We start from the raw sequence: 20,916 nt of genomic DNA on the forward strand, positions 1-20,916 counted from the left end.
TTCTTTCTTTCTTTCTTTCTTTCTTTCTTTCTTTCTTTCTTTCTCTTCGTCTTTCTATAGTACTACCTAGCATAGTACCTGAGACATAATTAGTGCTTAATAAATTCTTGTTGACTGATTAACAATTCTAATACCTGCTGCAAAACAATTACAGCCAGAGATGCTGATTGGCTCTGGGATGATTTCATGGTGCTCTGCTTTCTGGAAGAGTGAATCTGCTTATGGCCTCTGAGGTTATAACTGAACTCAATTCCCAGTTAGTGAAATGGGACCACTTTCCCCTCCCCCTCTCCCCTGGACAAATCTCTCCCTCTTTTGCAAAGATTGAAGGAAGATTCCTGTTAGTTTACATTAGCAGGGATATATTTTAAGACCAAGGTGATATAATTCCAAAACATTTGCTCCATCCTCCTGTTTAACAGCTGGCCAGATGCCAGAACCACAGAATGTAGAGCTGGAAGGAACTTTAGAGAGATTGTCTAATGCAATCCCTTCAAAATGTATAGATGAGGAAACTGAGGCCTCAGAGGTTAAGTGATTTGCCCAAGTTCATACAATTAGCTATATGAACATACCATTAACAGAGCTGGGTCCCTTGATTCTTGGCCCAGCTCTTTCTCTAATTCTAGTTCCATGACTTTAAGAATTATGGTTTGCTGTAGCCCAGACAAAAAGTCTGGAATGAAGTTCCTTGGTCTATCAAATCCCAGATCAGGCCTTTTCCCCTGAGCCAGGGTGGGCCTCTCTTACCTGCAGGATGGGGCTCTCATCAAAGCTGTAGGCACTGGGCCGGCCTTCCAGTGTGGAAAAGGCTACGTTGCCTCCACTCAGTGGAGAGATGTCGCTGAACTCATCAGTGCAGAAGGCCACTCTCTCGTCCTCCCCAGGCTGCAGGTACTGGCCCTCCCGTTTGCCATATGTTTTCTCACAGGAAGCACTGTAGTACTGGTACGGCACCCAGGGACCCCCAGCCCAGCTGCGTTTGTAGATGGCAAAACTCTCAGGACGACTGGTATGGAACTTTAGCCTCACATAGGTGATTTCATAAGCTTTTCCTGAAACCAAGAAGAAATCAGCCCTGTTTGCTCAGAGTAGGAAGGACCTGGGAGGCCATCTAGTCCAGCCTTCCTACCCCGCACAAGTCTGTCCTCTGTGGTATCCTCAACACTTGGTGATCTTTCACTTCTAGGGAGGGGAGACATAAGGCAGTCTATGACACTGTTGGCTATCAGTGTCAGAAAGTCTTTACAGTGAGCTAAAAGTTGCCTCCCCAGAGCTGAAACTATCATGGGGAAAGTAGGGTTTGGCCCCAGGATGCTGACATCTGGGGTAGTGGAAGCACACTTTCTCCCTGGGAGCTGCGTCTCCTCTCCAGGAAGGCATCCCTCTTTCCTGTGGAGACAGATCACCAGACCCTTACCTCACCTTTTGGTCTTCTGTCAGCCCACATCCCAGTACAGTACAACTGCCCTTGGGTCTGCACCATTGTGCCTGTGGCCAGACTGCCCTCTGCACCAACACTGCTCTGCTAGAATGGTTTTGCTCCAGGTAAAATAATTCCTTATTAAAACTCTACACTGCCCCTATAACTTCTATCCACTGATCCTGGAAATGGTCTCAGTAGCCAAACAGAACAAATCTATTCCCTCTTCTATATAAGGGGTAGGGAAGGGAGAGTTCTGTTGTTGGGTTGTGTGTGTTTGACTCTTTGTGACCCCATGGACCATAGCACACTAATACTGTCTGTGGGCTTTTCTTGGCAAAGATTCTGGAGTGGTTTGCCATTTCCTTCTCCAAAAGGAAAGTTGATCTATTCCTGTTTGTGGGGTCATTGGTTTTTAAGACACAAAGTATAACTCCCAATACCACTACCATAAAAAAAAAGAAAAAACCCAAAACTTAAGGTCATAAGATTTAGGACTGGAAGGGACCTTAGAGAATGTTTACTGTTAAGTTCCTTATTTTACTGATAAGGAAACTGAGGTCCCCAAAAAGCAAGTGCCTTTCCTGAAGTTATATGAATAATAGAACATTTAGAGAGGCAGTTGGGTGATTCAGTGGGTAATAGGAGTCAGAGTCAGGAAAAACTGAGTTCAAATCCTGCCTTAGACACTTACTAGCTATATGACCCTAGGAAAATTATTTTTCCTCTTAGTCTTAGTTTCCTCATCTCTGAAATGGGTATGATAACAGTACCTATCTCACAAGGTTGTTGTAAGCATCCAATGAGATAATCTGTAGATTATTTATAGCTATAACTATAGATAATATACAGGAAGTATTTAATCGACCTTAAATAAATGCTAGCTATTATTGAGCAGGGATTTGAAGTCAGATCTCTTTCTGCTATTTCATAAAGTCTCCCTTCATTATGTGGAGTGGGAAAATAACTCTCTACCTTTGTTTAAAAAAACCTTGCTGTGTTCTGTCTAAAACCCCACGACTTTGAGCTAAATTCTGGTATAGCTGTTTACTGTGTTCATACCAGGGCTTGCTGTAAAAATGCCAGTCGGCTTTAATGAATCAGAGAACAATGCAAGACAGAGGAGATCTGGCCTGAGCCGCAGGCAGCAGACTCCAGGGCTTAGAACTTTAATTCCACATTCACTAATTTCACATTTGCTATGGACAAGCTGTGTGAACTTGAACCACTTCCTTGCTTCCCCTGGGCCTCTTTGACTATCCCTCCCCCCACCCCCACACTAAGATTAACTCTCCTTCAAGGGGTGCAGGGGCCATTGGAAGGGAGTGGGGATCATGACTGCAAAAGCCCAAATCCTGTAGGACAGTAGTGGCCTGCTAACATCCTGAAGCCCAAGATGTCAATCCCAATGCCGGGATAGAGGTGACTGTGCTGAGACAAGGAGTGATGTAGCTGCCAAAAATCCAAGCAGTCGACTCACCCCCATCCTCTCTGTGTGTTTTTCCTATTGAGCTTGAAAAGCTGTGTGCTGATTTCCTTGGTTTGTTGGGACACTCAGGCTTTCAGGACCAGAGAAGCGGCCCAGTGACCTGAGGCAAGGCCGAGAAGGGAAGCCTAGCTTCAGGGAGACAGGACCACCCTGAGGGTCAGTGCTCCTCCAGTGTGATGGCCCAACTGAGTTGGGTCAAACAGGGCCATTGGTCCAGAGAGGACACAGGCCCTAGGGACCTGAACACTGGCGTAAGCTCACACTCCTGTCTGTGAAGTCAGGCGGGGCAGCTGTGATGGGGAGAGTTTAACTATTTCTGCATGTGATTCTGGTACAAGTTCTGTCTCCATTTGAGCTCTCTTGGGTTAAGCTTCTGGCGACACCTAACAAGAGGGTGGCCCATCCTGCATCCAGATGGCAGAGAAACGAGCTGGTATCTCCCAGCAGGTTGGAACCTACTCACATTGTCTACAATTCACCTCCACAAACATTTGTTAAGCAAGCATCTGCTGCGTACAGAGCACTCTTCTCAGCACAGGGGAAAATGCAAAGCTTAGACAAACTGAGATTCCTGTCCTTGTGGAGCTCACAGTTCAGGACTGGACTCGACAGTGGGATACAGATCTCAGCATGCTGTGTGACCTTGCTGCCTGGACCAGAGACTGTGCCCTGGAGGCCTTCACTCTTTCAGTTTCAAACCTCCCTCCCCTCCTCTCCTCCCTTACTGTTGAGTACCTCGCTTGGTTTTAATTGGCCCACTTTCCTTGAGACATAGTAATTTTTTTCATTCATTCACTGATCATTCATCCATATGCATAAATATAGTACAAAACAATGCAGGGTTAGTGTCAAAATATGCAAACTGATCAGTTTTCCAGTCTCTTAAAAATTTTAGCTATCTTTATTCCCTTTCTCTGCATCCCCATACTGGCAGTGATGCCTGTCAACAAGGATTTCTTAAGGGGTTACCATATACCAAGCCTAACCCCTTAATAAATGTTTATTGACCAACTGATATCACCTCTAGTTACTGTTATATCCTTCCATTCACCTTACTCAGAGAACTATCACTTAGTTTTATTTATTTATTTGCTTTTTTTTTGTAGGGGGTTAAGTGACTTGCCCAAGGTTGCATGACTAGTTTTTGTGTTAAGTGTCTGAGGCCAGATTTGAACTCAGGTCCTCCTGACTCCAGGGCCAGTGCTGTATTCATTGTGCCATCCTTGAACTATCTCTTATAATAAAGAATAACCTCCCCATGTACCCAAAAAGTAGTTCAGTAAAATGAATCCAACCCAACAACCAAGTTTGTCACTATATGTAGTATCCTACACCTAAGTCCTCTTCCCCTCCTTTGCAAAGAAGGGATGGAGGGAGGTTCATTTGCACATCTCTTTGGGGGTGGGGACAAACTTGGTCATGCATTCAGTTCCAGTATTTTTGTTGTTATTATTCTTTCAAATTGCATTGTTGCATTCACATAATGTTTTCCTGTTTGTTTCATTTTATTTCAGCTGATATGTCTTCCCCATGCTTCTCTGTATCCTCTGTGTATTATTCATGTTTAGTCAGTTAGTCATGTCTGACTCTTGGAGTTTTCTTGGCAAAGATACTGGAGTGGTTTGACACTTCCTTCTCTAGTTCATTTTACAGATGAGGAAACTGAGGCAAACAGGGTTAAGTGACTTGCCCAGGGTGCATATGGGACCCTTCTTATCTTTGACTTCTTTGGCGTATGTGTCAAGCAGGGGCGTTTCTGGGTCAACAGGGATGAACATTTTAGTCACCTTCTTAGCACACCTCTATGGGAATTCACTATAGGTAGCCCAGTGGTGCAGCAGGTAGAGTGCTCGACCTAAAGTCCTTGAGACTTGGGTTTGGAATTGTCTCTTGACATCTATTAGCTTCGTCATCCTGGGCCAGTCATTCTGCTGACCTCTTGTTTTCCTCAGTTTCCTCTTCTGTAACATAGAGATAATAATGATAACATCTACCTCCCAGGGTTATTGTTAGGATAAAATGAGAAATTTGTAAAGCTCTTTGCAAACCCTAAAGCATTATATAAACACTGTTATTATTACTATAATAATGATGATGATTGTTATTATTACCATTCCAAATTGTTTGCTAGAATAGTTCCAGGGGTGGGGAACTTTGTGACCTTGAGGTCACGTGTGGCCCTCTAGGTCCTTAGGTGTGACCTTTCAACTAAGTTCAAGTTTTACAGAACAAATCCTTTTGTTAAGGGGATTTGTTCTGTGAAATTTGAATTCAGTCAAAGGGCCACACTTGAGGACCTAGAGCCCACATGTGGCCTTGAGGCTGCAGGTTCCCCACCTCTGACAGCTCCACCAAGAGTGCCTTAATGTGCCTAGCTTTCCATAACCCCATCAGCATTGACTATTTCCATCTTTTACTGTCTTTGCCAATTTACCAGGTATGAGGTGAAACCTCAATTTTATATTGATTCACATTTCTCATTCTTAGAGATTTGGAGCAATTTTTATATTGTTGTAATTTCTGATTCTTTTGAGAATTATTTGCTCGCATATCCTTTGACTATTTATCTACATCTCTAAGCAACTCGATGAGATTAGAGGATGTGTACCTCCGTCCTGTAACATCGGGAGGGTCCCTCTGCAGGGTAGGCAGATGCATGGGAGACTTGCTGAAAGGAGACAGGGAGCTCCTCTGATAGATCATAGTGACTGATGGTCCCTCCAAGATAATTGGCAGTTGAGAGTCGGTAGACGGATTTTTTTGTTAGGCACTGTCCCTCTTTATAAAGTCCTCTTGGCCTTTTTTCAGTATTTTCCTTTTGCTTTTCCTCTTCTTCTGGATTATAGCAATGGGTTGCTTTGGGGAGATTTCTTACCTTCGCCTCTAGGAGCAGTTAGACATGGCAAGCTGCATGAACTTGCCTGGCAGCCTCAGAATGGTTCCTGCTGCCTTCGACCTTAGCATTTCCTTTTCAGTGTACAGATCTGAGTCTAGATTTCCTCAGAATAGACTTTCTCTACCTCAACATAAGGCAGCCACTCAGGCATTGACAGAGTTCTAGCAAGAGCATATGGCCTAGGCTTGCAAGGCCTTATGGGAAGGAACCTGAGAGTGACCTTTCTCAGATTTGGAAGTTATCACAAGTTTGTGAGTTCCCAAGTTTAAAAGTTCCCCAGGCCAAGAGGAGTGATCTCCAAGAGGGAGTTTTCATTGATGATGTGCTTCTTGGAGAAGAAGTGGTTGTTTAGTCGTGTCTAACTCTTCAAGATGCCATTTGGTATTTTCTTGGCAAATTTATTAGAGTCACTTACCATTTCCTTCCCCAGCTCATTTTACAGATGAGGAAACTGAAGCATATAGGGTTAAGTGACTTGCCTAGGGTCACACAGCTAATGCCTGAGGCCAGATTTGAATTCAGGAAGATGAACCTTCCTAAAACTGGAGCTGCATGTACCCCCTAGCGAAGGAGTAGGACCACCAATGTAGCCCTACTGCTGGAGGCTGCATGCCTTGTCATGGGGTGCCAATAGATCTTCCCTGCTGTTGTCTGAACAAGGCAGATCTGATGGCCTTTTTCATCAGCCTCCAAAGTGGGTCTTCCTTCCAAGGGGAATCTAGTGGGCTATTGGAGTGCTTTTGCAGGTTTCCATAGTTGGTAGTGGGCTCCTGTGAGTCCTCTGCAAGTGATGTCTTTTTTTGTGAAAGTGAAATAAAGACTGTCTCATATTCAACCTGCATTTAGATCTTTAAATACCTATGCAGAAATTGGAGACATTTTACTTTAGTTAGATTGATATTTTCTTAAAACACTTTGTTATCAACTAAATAAAATTAATTTAATAATAAATTAATAAATTATATGTAAGAATAGACAATATATTATAATAATATAAAATTATATATGATATTGTGTAATAATAAATTAATAAAATAACAAATTTTTAAAAGAGTTGGTATGAATTCATGAAATACAATTTGGAGAGTATTTCTTAGCCCAAAATACCTGGAATTTAGGGTAGCTAACTGGGCCCAGAATGAAGTCCATGGGCTCTATATTGTTATCCCAAAGATGGGTCTTTTATTCAAAAACATGTTTGGGGGTCACACACACACACACACACACACACACACAAGCTTTTGCAAGTTTCCAAAGGCAATTCAGTGGCCATTTTCCTCTTGTTCAATTTTGGGTTCAAATCATTGTCCATTTGCAGTGTCTATAAAAGATGTATCTCCTGTTGCATGAGTTTAATAGTTATTCTTCCAACTACATGCTGTGATCTGCACAGTAGGCATTCTGCATTATTTCCTGGATGGATGGTTAGTTCACACTGTGTAGAAAAGTTATGGATCAGGGCAGCTAGATGGTGCATTGGATAAAGTACCAGCCCTGGAGCCGGAGGACCTGAGTTCAAATCCAGCCTCAGATACTTCCTAGCTGTGTGACGTTGGAAAAGTCACTTAACTCTAATTGCCACAAACAGAAAACAACAACAAAAAAAGAAAAGTTATGGATCCGGTCCAGGAGGTTCTACATGAGGCTTAACAAATGAGGTATTTGTAAGGTGCTTAGCACAGTGTCTGAAACATGGTAGGCTTTTTTTTTTCTTTTTGGAGGGCAGTTGGGGTTAAGTAGCTTGCCCAAAGTCACATGGTTAGTAATTGTGTCAAGTGTCTGAGGTCAGATTTGAACTCAGGTCCTTCTGACTCCAGGGCCAGTGTTCTATTCACTGTACCACCTAGCTGCCCCACATAGTAGGCTTTTAATAAATGTTTATTCCCTTCTCCTTCCCTCTGCAGTATACCAACACTTGGATGCACTCAAAGCAATGTCATCGGTAAGCAGGTGCATATAAAGGGTCTCATTATCTATAGGGAATCCCTCTTCAATTTGGACTTTATACTGAATCTCTTCCTTAATGGTGACAAACACCCTTGGCAAGCACATGTCTCCCTGCTTTATGCTTCACCTACTATTTTTTTTTTGGAGGGGCAATTGGGGTTAAGTGGCTTGCCCAGAGTCACATGGCTAGTTTTATGTTAAGTGTCTGAGGCCAGATTTGAATTCAGGTCCTCCTGACTCCAAGGCTGGCTCTCTATTCACTGTGCCACCTAGCCGCCCCTCACTTACTATTAATAACAATGCTAGCTAGCAGCTAACATTTATAGAATGCTTTAAGGTTTTCCAGGTATTTTGCCTATGTTATATCATTTGATCCTCCCAACAACTATGAAGTAGGTATTGTTACCAGCCTCATTTTATAGATAAGGAAACTAGAGTTCAGAGAGATGAGTGCTTTGTCCAGGGTTACCTAGCTTGTAAGTAACTAAGGCTGGATTTGAACTCAGAGCTTCCTGACTCCAAATCCCATAAACTGTGTCACTTAGCTTCCTCTTATTAACAATCAAAGGGCTGTTGAACAAAAGTTTTTTAATTAAAAAAATTTTATTGCAAAATTGAAACCTTTTATTTTACAGTTTTTGACAGATGCATGGAAGACACCTTGATGGAGGAGAGCCTTCCAGGCAGCATTTTGCTGTGTTAAATTAAATGCTTTTGGGGGGAGTAGTCAATAAACAATAAACACAGTGGAATCTTGTGTTCTCTCCATGTAATTCAATTGCATGATAATAAAGAAGTCTATTATAGAACATCACTTGTAAAAACCTTCCTGTTCCCTTCTAATATCCTGTTCTTGATAAGCATGTAGATTATTCTCATAAACATTTTATATAGATGGGAAATTAGAAATCATCATAATAATACTGATAATAAATGATACCTACTAGCACTTTAAGGTTTGCAAAATGCTCTCCATGTATTATTTAATTTGGAAATACTGAAAGACTTGGCAATCACACACACAGACACAGACCCTAGCACAAGGCCTGCCAAATAGCAAACAGGTGATTAATAAATGAGTGTTGACTGACTGATACCATATGAAGACTGGTTGAAGAAACTGGTGATGTTTAGGCTGGAAAAATGAAGATTTGGGGGGTGAAATATTCAAGTGTTTTGAAACTATCATCCAGAAGAGGAATTAGTTTTCTTCTGCTTAGCTGCAGAGGACAGAAATAGGAAAAATGAGTGAAAGTTCCAGAGTCAGTGAATTAACTAGCATTTATTAGACATCTGCTATGCGTCAGGCATTGTGCTGAGTGTTGGGGATACAAGGAAAGGCAAAGCACAGTCAGATTCAAGCTCCACAGAGAGGAAAAATTACAGATAATCAGTTGTTCCAAAGTGGAAGGTGTGACCTCAGGTTCTCCTCCCTTGGAGCACTTTAAGCAAAAGACTGGATGTCAACTGGTGAGGCAGAATCTTGCTCAAGGATGGTTCGCATTAGACGGACCCCTGAGGTCCTTTCCAACCCTGATATTCTGTAACCCTTTCAGTTAGTCAGTCAGGAAATAAACATGTATTAAGTACCTACTATGTGCCAATCACTGTACTAAGCTCCAGTTATATAAAGAAAGGTAAAAGACCATCCCTGCGATCCAGAAGCTCACAGTCTAATGGTAGACAATACGCAAACTACTATGTACAAGCAAGCTATATAAAGGATAAATTGAAAATATCATCAGACAGGATGATCTCACCCAATCTTATTGCAGGTCCCTATTCTACTAGTGTAGACTACCCTAGGTTCAACATACTCTGTGAATGTGCATTCATTCAAAGATAGGTGACAAACCCCTATTGATGTACTCACCTTTACTAATCAGCCAGAGGACACTCCTGGTTCAAAGCTAAGACATTTAATGAAATAACCATAGCAAGAAAAAGGATTAGAATGAAGGAAAATCAGCTTAAAGGCTTTTTGAAGATGATGGGATTTTAGCTGGGATTTGAAGGAAGCTGGGGAAGCCAGAAGTTGGAGATGAGATCAGAGACATGTATGACTAGGAAAAAGGTCATTGGTCCATCATGCAGTAAGGCTAAGACATACATGGGGAGTAGCTTGATGTACTGCTATAATGAATAAAAGCCTGTTGTGAATTAGTATGTCTCCTCTGAAGGGTTTATGGAAAGACATGGAGAAGTTGAAAAGGACGAGAAGATGTGGATTGGTTTCAGATCTGTGTCAGTGGTTGGAGTGAATACATCGATAAGATCCCAGACCTACTCAAGTCCAGATGAGGAATATGAAGCCCAGAAGTGAAGTGATTTGTCTGAAGTCACACAGCTTGTTAGAATGTGGACTGAAACTCAAAACCATATCTCTTGCCTCCAAATTCAGGGTTATTTTAATTATAGCATGAAGGTCTCTGGTAGTCTAGATTGCCATTGGCAGATATCATACAGATTTGAGAATGAGAGGGAGAGTCAGAAAAAAAGAGGAAGGATGGGAGAGAAAGTGGAAAGAGGTAGAGATGAGAGATTGTAGAGGGAGGGTCAGTACCAAAATTCTTAGTTGCTCCAGGTGACCTGCTCCCACCCAATCTCAGTCCACAGGCATCAGCTATCACATCCCCTTTGTCTGGGTGGTCCCAGCAGGAGGAGAGTCATGTTCTGGGGCAGGGAGTACATAACCAAGCTCAGACTTCCCTCTTCCCTCTATGTCTACTCCTCTCCCCCTCACCCACCTTCCCAGAGAGTCTGGGCCCAAGGCGACTGCTCCCCAGATGGCTTTAATTACAGGAATTTGTTTTGTTTGCCTTTTCCCAAAATAAGCCTCTCCCACTTTGAACTCATTATTTGCTTGGACAGAGCCAGGAAGTGGGGCTGGCTTTGTTTTTTATTAACGGCCCCAAGTGTCGTTTTAGATGAGTTTCATTTCCCAGCTGGTCCAAGGAGATGGCCATTGGCCCATCTGATTCTCTTATTTGGAGTTGTTTGGTTGGATTGAGACACAGGTGATGGACTGCAACGCACTGGGAATTACATGATCCTAACAGATTGGCCGCTTAATGTCTTTCCTGTGCCAGCTGAGAGCATAGCACAGCTCGCTGGTCAGGTGATAGAGTACAAGTTCTAAAAAGGAGATGACCAAGTCATCAGTCATTGAAGCCCTTACTATCTGTGCTGCCCATTTGGTACTTAGCACCTTACTGAGTGCCTCCTGTGTTCTTTATGAGCACTAGCCACTGGACCTACAAAGATCAGTAAGACATGGTCTTTGCCTTCAAGGCTCTAACAGAGAAGACAACACATGGCCATAAGTATAGTCCCTGTCTCTGGGCATAGAGACTAGAGCTATAATTGATATGGGGAACTCCCTCTATCAATGTAGGCCATAACCTTCTCTGAAACTTGTAGGCTTAGAGCAGAGGGTCTTAACCTATTTTGTGTCATGGTCCCCTTTGGTAGTATGATGAAGTCTCTGTACTCCTTTTAAAAATAATGTTCTTAAATAATTGAAGTTAGAAATGAGTAAAAATGGAGGCGGCTAGGTGGCACAGTGAATAGAGCACCGGCCCTGGAGTCAGGAGGACCTGAGTTCAAATTCGGCCTCAGACACTTAACACTTACTAGCTGCGTGACCTTGGGCAAGTCACTTAACCCCAATAGCCCTGCCTTCCCCCCTCCAAAAAAAAAAAAAAGAAATGCTTAAAAATGAAGATCTATTTTCCCTATCCTAGCTCCCAGATCCCTACAGTGTCACCACAGACTGGTCCATATGCCCCGGGTTGATTCTTTCCCTTACAGAATGATCTGGAACTTGGAAGGTTTAGGTGGCTTATATAGACCTGTAGCCCATATATGTCAGAGGAGGCCCAGATTTTCCTGGCTTGAAGGTCAACCCTTGGTTGGATCCCCAAACCCCTCTAAGTAACTATGGTATAAATCACAATATGGTACATTTACAGGAGAAGCCCAAACCCAGTATGACTATCTTTTTATCAACCTCTTGAGGGCTGATTCATCTCTGTACACCCACCAAGCACAGTGTTCTTGCAGCTGTGGGATAACAGAATTGACGTCAGAGGATTTGAGATGGAATCTGCCGCTTATAACTGGCGTCAACTTAGGTTGATTACTTAAACTCTTTCTGCCTCAGTTTCTACCAACCTATCGATGAGCATTATTAATTAAACACCTATTACATGCTGAGTAAATGATAGTCTGCCATAGTAAGTAAAATATTGGCCTTGGAATCAGGAAGACTGTGGCTTCAAGTCCTACTACTGACCCATACTGGTTATGTGACTTTGGACACAGCCTTTCAATGCACCATGTAATTCTCTAAGATTTTAGCTTGCAAAGTGGGTGGAAATCTGCATTGGTAGGGGGAGTTCTCTAGAAGGGAGGTCTTTTTATGAATGAAATCATAGATCCAGTTCAAAAAAGAAACAATGAAAGGAAGGAAGGAAGGAAGGAAGGAAGGAAGGAAGGAAGGAAGGAAGGAAGGAAGAAGGAAGGAAGGAAGGAAGAAGGAAGAAAGGAAGGAAGGAAAGAAGGAAAGAAGGAAGGAAGGAAGGGAGAGAGGGAGGGATGGAGGGAGGGAGGAAAGAAGCAAGAGGTACCAGGCACCATGCTTGATGCTAGGGATACAAGCATGAAAACTAAACAGGTCCTGCTCTTAAGAAGCTTCATTCTATCTATGATATGATGGAATTGGATCTCTGAGATACCTTTCAACCCTAAATTCTAGGTTTGTATAACTCAGAATCTTAGCGCTAAGATATATCTACCTGCAAGATCTTCTAGTCTCACCCACCCATTTTACAGGTGGGGGAACTGGGGTCCAGAGAGGGGAAGTGACTTTTTCAGATTACAGTTAGTGGTAGAGCCAGGACTGAAACCTGCCTTCCTTTTTGCCAGTACCACGCCCCCTTTTCACTCCATCACTCTTATTTCCTAATTTCAGCACTAATTCCCTCCCCACTTCCTGCATCCTGCTAGACCACAAGGACCCCACCCTTAGTCAACTTCAGCTTTTCCCCAGCTCAGACTTAGTTATTGTTGAAGTCGGACAAATGTTGGGGGCTCATTTATTCTCATCTACTAACTAGGTACAATAATCCCTGCCCTTTCTTCACAGATTTGTCATAAGGCCCAGAAAGTATGCATTGCAAATCTTAAGCATCATGCCATTTATTACTGATATGACCTTAGGTAAGTCACTTACTGAGCCTCAGTTTCCCCATCTGCAAAACAAGGGGCTTGTACCAGATGACCTCTAAGTCTCTTTTAGCTCTAGGCCTAAGATCCAGTGAACCCTGAGCATTTCTTCCCTGTAGTATCTCAGTCCTCATATCTTCAGTTTAGGTGAGTTTTTTCTTGTTTACCTTTACACGTGTTATAGCATATTAGAATACAAGCTATCTGAGAACTGGAACTATGGTTTGCTTTCTCCATATCCCCAAGAGTAGGGGAGGGGAATAAGCAATTATATTATACCTACTACAGGCCAGGCACTGTGCCAAACACTTTACAATATTTGTCTCATTTGATTCTTCTAACAAACTTGTGAAGTAGGTACTGTTATTATTCCTATTTTACATTCGAAGAAACTGAGGCAGAGATTTTTTTAAGGGTCTTGTCCAGAGTCACACAGCTAGTAAGTGTTTGAGGCTGGATTTGAACTCTGCTTTTCCTGACTCCAGGTCCAGTGATCTTTCTGCTGTTTCAGCAGTTACTTCAGTCCAATTTAGCACAAGTCCTGGCACATAGTTGACCCTTATTGAATCCTTGTTGACCAGCTGACTGACCATTTCCCCAATGGTACCAAGAACCATGTCTCTATTCCCTCTGCATTTTATTTCATTTCAAGAAACACTCATTAAGCTCATGCTTTGTGCTGTGTCTTGGGCCAGGTGCTGGAGGAGACTCACGGTTTCCATAAGATAAAGTCCCTGCCCTCAGGGAGTTTGTAATCCACTGGGGGAGGAAATAAACAGAGATGGTTCAGTGGATTGAGAACCAGATCTGAAGTCAGGAAGGCCTGAGTTGAAATCCAGCCTCACACTTACTAGCTGTGTGACCCTGGGCAAGTCATTTAACCTCTGTTAGTCTTAGCCCATTGGAGAAGGAAATGGCAAACTGTAAACCCCATAATGGGGTCATGAAAAGTCAGATTCATGAATGACTGAACAAAAAACTAATATACCACATTACAGGAAAAGAGCATTTGACTATGGCTACACATATGACAAGATGTTATACACCCCATATCCTTGCCGTGTTAGAACATCTCTTTGATCGAGTGTCATACTGGAACAATCAATTGTGTGATTTGAGTGCAAATGAGGCTTAGACTTTATTGACTGAATCAATCTAAAGCATAAGCCAGGTGTTGGCAAAGGAAATGCATTAGGATTGGATGAATCCCCCATATTCTGTGGGGCTTGGATAAAAACAGCAAGGTACTGGTGGAACAGCTTCAGCCAAGGCCCTGAGAGAGATCTGGTCTGTGACAGACACAGAGACCAGAGACAGAGTGTGATGTGCAGAGTGTAAAAATAAGCCTCATATGATAATACTGGTAATGATATAACAATCAAAAATAATTAGTAATAATAATAAGCCTTGAAGCACCAAAGGAATGTGCGGCTATCCTCATTATTGCCTGAAGTCAAACAACTAACAAGTGTCAGAACCCAGATTCTGCTTCTCCTACATCTTGCTTGTGCCCTGAGCTCTGAGCTCTGAGCTCTGCTTCCCCTCAGGGCTTTTGAGAGCGCTTTGTGCACTGACTGGTTGGCTGACTCTCTTCCGAGGCTTTCTCATTTCTTTCTAGGAGTGCTGCTTGTGGTTTCCCTACAGTATCATGTCCCCCTACTTCACAGGCCCCCAGTCCAGCTGGGTCTCTCAGCAAAAAAGGTCTAGAAGGAGGAAGAGTGAATGGGTTTGTCCTAGGTGATTCCCAAAGCCCCTGGAGCCCCCTGTCCTGCCTGGGGAGGAAGGGAAGAGCAGAGGCAGCCAACCCAGGAAGGGCCTCTGCTGAGGCCAGTACAAAGGAGGAATCAGGGGACAACCGGCTGGGCTATTTCCGCCCACTGGGCTGGAACCACTGGGGGTGTCATGTCAACAAACAACCCCTGATCCGACCCAGTAGACCTGCCCAGGACCCAGCATTCCAGACCAAATCTGGAGGGAGTGGAGAGCAGGGAGCTTGTCCCCTGGCCCCCCACCAAGTTTCCAAAGCAAATAAAGCTAGACTCTAGACAAAAGTTTGGGTGGGGAAGTGGAGGTAGGGCAGGAAGAGGTCTCTACCAGGCATCAGGGCTTAGTGCTCTCTAAGGTGACCCAGTTCCCAGTGTCTGGGACTCCATTTCCCAGATCTATACATAGCCACTTCAGGGTGGGGTGGGGTAGGTTGGGGGGAAATTGGTATACCAGTCCTTCACTGCCTGTCCTGGGGTATCCTAGGCCTTCTCCTAAGAATGTGAGGAGTGAGACATGCTGTTCTGGGAGCAAAGCAATCATTGGCTGCTGCTTTTCCTCTGTCTAACTGCCTTCTCTAACATGTCTTAGTTTACTCCATGACCTTCTGGGAGAGGAGGGGGAGGGGAGTGGCTGGGTAGGGGAACAAATTTCTGCCTGTGAGTTGGGAACTTTTCAAAGGTTCATGGGACAGTGGAAAGAGACTGGTTCCGAAGTTAATATCCTGCCTTGTCCGCTTATTTTTTGGGAGACCTTGAGCAAGTCACTTAATTTTTCTGGGACTCATTTTCCTCATCTATAAAACGTAGGGGTTGGAATAGAGGGACCCTAAAATCTCTTCCAACTCTAGGTCTATGAGCCTACTACGGTGTAATTCCAGGGCAGTCCAAGGTCAGATTTAGCGAAAACAACAGATTTAGCAGATTTAGCTTGGACGGTAACACCCAAACCAATAAGGCCAACAGATGGAGCAGGGGCCATCTGGCAGAGATGCATAGGGTTCAGTTGACTTCTCCCAAGCAAAGGCTTGGGAGTCCCTTTGGAATCTAGGACATTTGGCAGTTATTGCTCAGTCATTTCCGACTCTTCCTCACCCCATTTTGGGTTTTCTTGGCAAAAATATTGGAGTGGCTTGCCGTTTCCTTCTCCAGGTCATTTTATAGATGAGGAACTAAGGCAGACAGGGCTAAGTGACTTGCCCAGGGTGACACAGATAGTATCTAAAGCCAGATTTGAACTCAGGAAGATGAGTCTTCCTGATTCCAGGCTGTCTATCCACTGGGCCACCTACCTACCCAACATACAGAATAGATACAAGGTAACCTCTGAATTGAAGGCACTGGCAGGTGGGGAGCAGGAAAAGGTCTCCCTTTAGAAGGTGGGATTTGAGCTGAATTTGGAAGGAAACCAGATATTCTAGAGGTAGAAATGAAGAAGTAAAGTATTCCAGGCATGGGGCACTGCCAGTGCAAATGCATGGAGATAGGAGATAGAGTGTTATGTATGAGAAATGGCAAATAGTATATGGCTGGACCATAGAGTACCTGGAGGGACACCAGGTGTAATGGTTCTAGAGAGAGAGGAAAGTGTCAGGCTGTGAAAAGCCTTAAGCACCAAACAGAGTAGATCATATTTGATCTTAGACATAATAGGAGACCCTGGAATTTGAGTAATGGATGGTGACATGGTCTGACCTACACTTTAGAAAAATCATGTGCGGGATGGCTTGGAGTAGAGAGAGGCCATGAGTCAGGGACACCAATTAATGACAGTTCTTCCAAAGGGGAATGAATTGACGTGGGAGGTGGATTCCCTCTAATGAAAAGTTTTCAACCGCTTGTGAAGGTTGGCGTTGATGAGATTGGTGTTCAGATGTGGGTTGGCCCAGATGGCCCCCGAGGTTCTCTTTGGTTCTGAGATTTTGTGATTCCATTATCGTCCCCATTTTGTAGGCGAGGAAACTGAGGCCCTGAGATATTAAATTATTTACTTAATGAATTAGTGACTAGACCTGAGATCCCCTTTCTTCAAAAATGAAACATCAAAGATACAATCCTCTGGGAACTCCATGATGGTCCAACCTATTTTTCTCAATGACACTCCCATTCACCCATACTTCTCTTTCCCCTTCCCTTTCCACATACTGTCAGTTGCTTCATCCTATCATTCTAGCTTTGCGATATTTCTCTTTCTTCCTTTCTATTCCCATGGCCACTATAAATCCAGGCCCTCATTACTTCTTGCCAGGACTATTACAATAACCTCCTAATTCACCTTCATATCTCTGGCCTTTCTCTCTGCAAGTCATCTGGTATTGGCTACCAAATTAATAGTCCTAAAGCATAACTTTGATTAGATATAATATCTGCACACACACACTCACACTCATTCATACACCCCCCTCCCACAACTCTATAGCACAGAAGTGTACCATTGCCTACCTAATAAAGCTCTAACTCTTCAGTCTGGCATTCAAGGCCTCCCACAATCTGACCCCAGACTTTCTAGTCTTATTTCCTGTGGAGCAAGTACAAGACAGCACTGTCTGGGGCATCAAAGGAGGTGGGTTCAAGTGTTAAGTCTGTGTGACTTTAGGCATGTTATCTAATCTCTCTGGGGCCTCAGTTTCCTTGTCTATGAAGTGAGGGGCTTGGATTAGATGACCTAAGGTCCCTTCTGGCTCTGACTCCCTGAATCGACTTATACAGATAGGTCCCTAAGCTTGTCCCAAATGGATTTGCATCCTGTTGCCTGATAATGCCACATGCTTTTCCATCTCTGTGTCTTAGCTCACTGCTGGTTCCCCCACAAATCCCCTGAATATTCTCTTATCACACTCCTCCGAACCAATGACTATTCAACCGTTTCTTCAAGGCCTAGTTGAAATGTTATCCCCTCCATGAAGCCTTTCCTCCTGTTCTCCACAATGGAAACATCTCTCTCCCCTAGCTCTTATGGCACTTTATTCACACTTCTCATGTCATTAATCACATACCTAATAGGATGATTATTTGTTTTGTCTTTACTACTAGATTGTATGCTCCTTGAGGGGAAGGCCATGTTTTATCCAATCTTATATCTTATTCAATGTTAGGTACTTTGTAGATAGTAAATAATGAATGAATGAATGAATGAATGAATGAACCTGCTCCATCCAGCCTTCCTCTACAAAGCAAAGGCTTCTCTCACTCTTCACTGGAGGTGCTGGGAGCTGGCCAGACACTACTGCCTTTTATCCCAGACAGGAAGGCTAGGCCTAATAAGTTGGGGATTTGGAACAGATGTCCATGAGCTTGCAGGGGGCTGGGAAAGCAGCGACCTCCATCCCATTCTGGCTGTCCTGCCCCTTCACTTCTGTCCTTGACCCTATTCTCCCTGGGGACTCCCAATCAGTTCTGACCTCTTACACTCCTCCTCCCCAAATTCCCCATATCCCTGGGGCAGAAAGCAAGGCAAAAGAAGAAGGCCCGTCTCCCTTCCATGGGCTTCCTACGCTGAAGATGAGCCAAGAGCTCTCTTTGCTAGTTATGCTGTTCAACTCAGTCTTGGCCTTGAACCTTGCACATGTAGCCCCATCCTTAGGAGTGAGACCAAAGAGTGGGTGGGGGTTCTGACATCAACATGTTGACCAATGGGCCCCCCTTCTCCCCAAATATTACACAATCCCACCTCTTTCTAGCTAACGTTGAAATCTATTGGCACCCACTCAAAGCCAACAAAGCCCCACTTTCTATTTCTCTGTAATAGCAGGGAGTGGGGTTAGCTCTGTCTTGTGGTGAATTTCAATAGCATGTCCAGTCTGTGGAGAATACCCATCCCTGGGCTTTGTAATTAATCCTGCTTTAGTATACTTTTAGGGATTTTTAACCACTTTGCAGTATTAATTTTCCTCACTCATTGGAAAAAAAAAAGATTTCAAGCTTTTATAATGGGGCAAAATATTCCACAATATAGTAGATGTTGTAGAATAAATAATATGGCGAGGGGGGGCCATGGTTAAATGTGTGGTGCAGCAGAGTCCAGGAATTTGAACACTATTCCCTTTGCTCCATGCCTCATTCATAAAGAGTCCCCAGGGTCATAGACACATGTAACCCATTTAATCAAACCACCATCTCTGACGTGAAAACAATACATCTTCCCCCACTTCCCTCCCCATCCCTATCCCTATTCCCTGTCCCAGATTCCAAATTCCTTCCCCCTTAGCTCTGGGCCCTGGCCAGTCCTATCCCTGGGCAGCCAGTTCTCTCCCCAGCTTCCTACCTCTGCAGGCCCAGGACTTCTATATCTCTCCTGCTTCCAGGCAGCCTTGGCCCTATAGAGACCAAAGGCCCATCTGGGGAGCCCTTTTTAGCTTTCTTTGAGATAATTGACAGATCTGGAACCATAATGGATTAAGCTGTTCTTGACCCAAATAAATAATGACAGATTCCTGATGTATTGCTGTGTGAATGTGTGTGAAGAGTGTGGGGCGCAGGGGAGTTAGCACCCAGATGAGCTATTATTTTAATTACTTGGTTCCCAGAAGATCAAGTCCTTTCCTTAACACAGAGGTTCTTAACCCAGGATCTATGAATTTTTAAAAGAAATGCTTTTATAACTGTCTTTCATTATAATCAGTTCGTTATTTAATTCTAAGTATTTTATTTTATGCATTTAAAAACATTATTCTGAGAAAAGGTACATAGGCTTCACCAGATTGCCGAAGGGTTCCATGATGCAAAAAAGATTAAGAGCCCCTGCACAGAATTCCCTACCCCACCTCTACCTAGACACACACGCACACAAATGTGTATAAATGTATGTATATATCCTATTGTGAATCTCCCATGCACTATCATAGATTTTGAGTGCAGGCAGTTTGGGACAAAGAGAGACACTCGTTACAGAGAAAATTTAATTTCATTGATACCAATGGTCTGCAAATATCTCCCATTCCTACCATGTAGTAGGAGACTTCACTCACCTTTATGCCCCAGTGTAAAAAAAATCCATTTTGACTTCTGTCCTGTGTGGGCACAGAGGGTAAGATCATTGTTCTTCATGTTCACCAGCCAAATGCCCAACTTTGGCTTCCATGGAAAGGATGGAAGGAGATGGAGGGGGGAGCCAGAGAGGGAAAGCTCCCCCAATTTCAATGTAACAGAAACTTCCCTCCAGGTTTCAACCCTTTCCCCTATTCCTCACCCCGACCCAGTTCTCCAAATCTTGCCCTAACAACTGTTGTCTGAAAAACTTTTGCTATCACTTTATCTGGACCCAGAGCCTGGTAGTGCTCAGGACTGTATAGGGAAGAAGGGCAAGTAGTGAGAAGGGAGCACCAGGGGGCTGAAGGCAAGGCATGGGAGTGAGCCTGTGATTGACTTACCCAGATGTAGGGTGATGTTGACTGAGTTGGGGTACTGGACCCCGAAGGCCATGGATTGGCTCTGCCACCAGGTACTCTCCTCCTGGCTGTGGAAGTCGGTCAGGTAGGAGGCATTGTGGTTGTGGTCTGGATCCCTGGCATCACAGCGGTGGCACAGCTGAGTGTCTCCAGGGGCCCCCATCTGGAGGCAGTACTCTTCAGGTGGGGTGCCACATGTGTTGGTGACCTGGACCTGGCGGCCGAATGCTGCATTCTCAAATGTAGGCAGACAGCGCTGCGGGTGCCCTTGCCCATCATAGCAAGCATCCATGCCCCCATGGGCCAGTTGGAGACCCAGGCAGAGCAGGATCCCCAGACGTAGACTGAGAAACTCTTCCATGGTGAAGACTCAGAATGCCCTCTCCTTGTGTTCTCTTTACTCACTTGGGATTGGGTTCCAGGTCCCTCCTCCAGGAAAGACAGACGCTGTTAAAGAACAGGCCCCTTTTTCTCCCACAAGAGGGGCCTTTTCCCTCGCGTTCAGTTCCATCTTGTGGACGTGCCTGGGAATGCCCAAAGCCCTGGTCTTAGCTCAGACCCTGCATGGAATTTTCCCTTGGCTCCTTGACCTTGAAACAAGGAGGGTGCTGCTGGCCAGGTTTCCAGGGCTCAGAATTCAGATCCCCCCTGTCCTCTCCTTGCTGTGGAGTGTTCAGACACACCATCTCCCCCACCTGACCCTCTGTTTCCTCTTCTGTTAGATGGCATGGTTGTCATGTTAATTGCCCAAGATGAAAAAGACAGTGAAATTAAAATGATAATAA

At 44.0% G+C, this 20,916-nt stretch overlaps 1 protein-coding gene across 1 annotated transcript in view; it reads right to left on the reverse strand.

The window, feature by feature from the left end:
- LAMC3 (laminin subunit gamma 3) overlaps nt 1-20,527 on the reverse strand; it is an 87,252-nt gene extending 66,725 nt beyond the window's left edge. The window contains exons 1-2 of the mRNA XM_069069340.1: nt 20,114-20,527; nt 751-1,055 (exon numbers count right to left, since the gene is read on the reverse strand). Coding sequence (XP_068925441.1) covers nt 751-1,055; nt 20,114-20,492 — 684 coding nt within the window. The 5' untranslated portion in view covers nt 20,493-20,527. The remainder of the gene's footprint in view (nt 1-750; nt 1,056-20,113) is intronic.
- Between the last annotated feature and the right edge of the window lie 389 nt (nt 20,528-20,916).

The sequence above is a fragment of the Petaurus breviceps genome, unplaced genomic scaffold (assembly GCF_028583685.1).
Source record: "Petaurus breviceps papuanus isolate PSGF00001 unplaced genomic scaffold, PetGlider_PUasm1.0 90779, whole genome shotgun sequence".
NCBI lineage: Eukaryota > Metazoa > Chordata > Mammalia > Diprotodontia > Petauridae > Petaurus > Petaurus breviceps.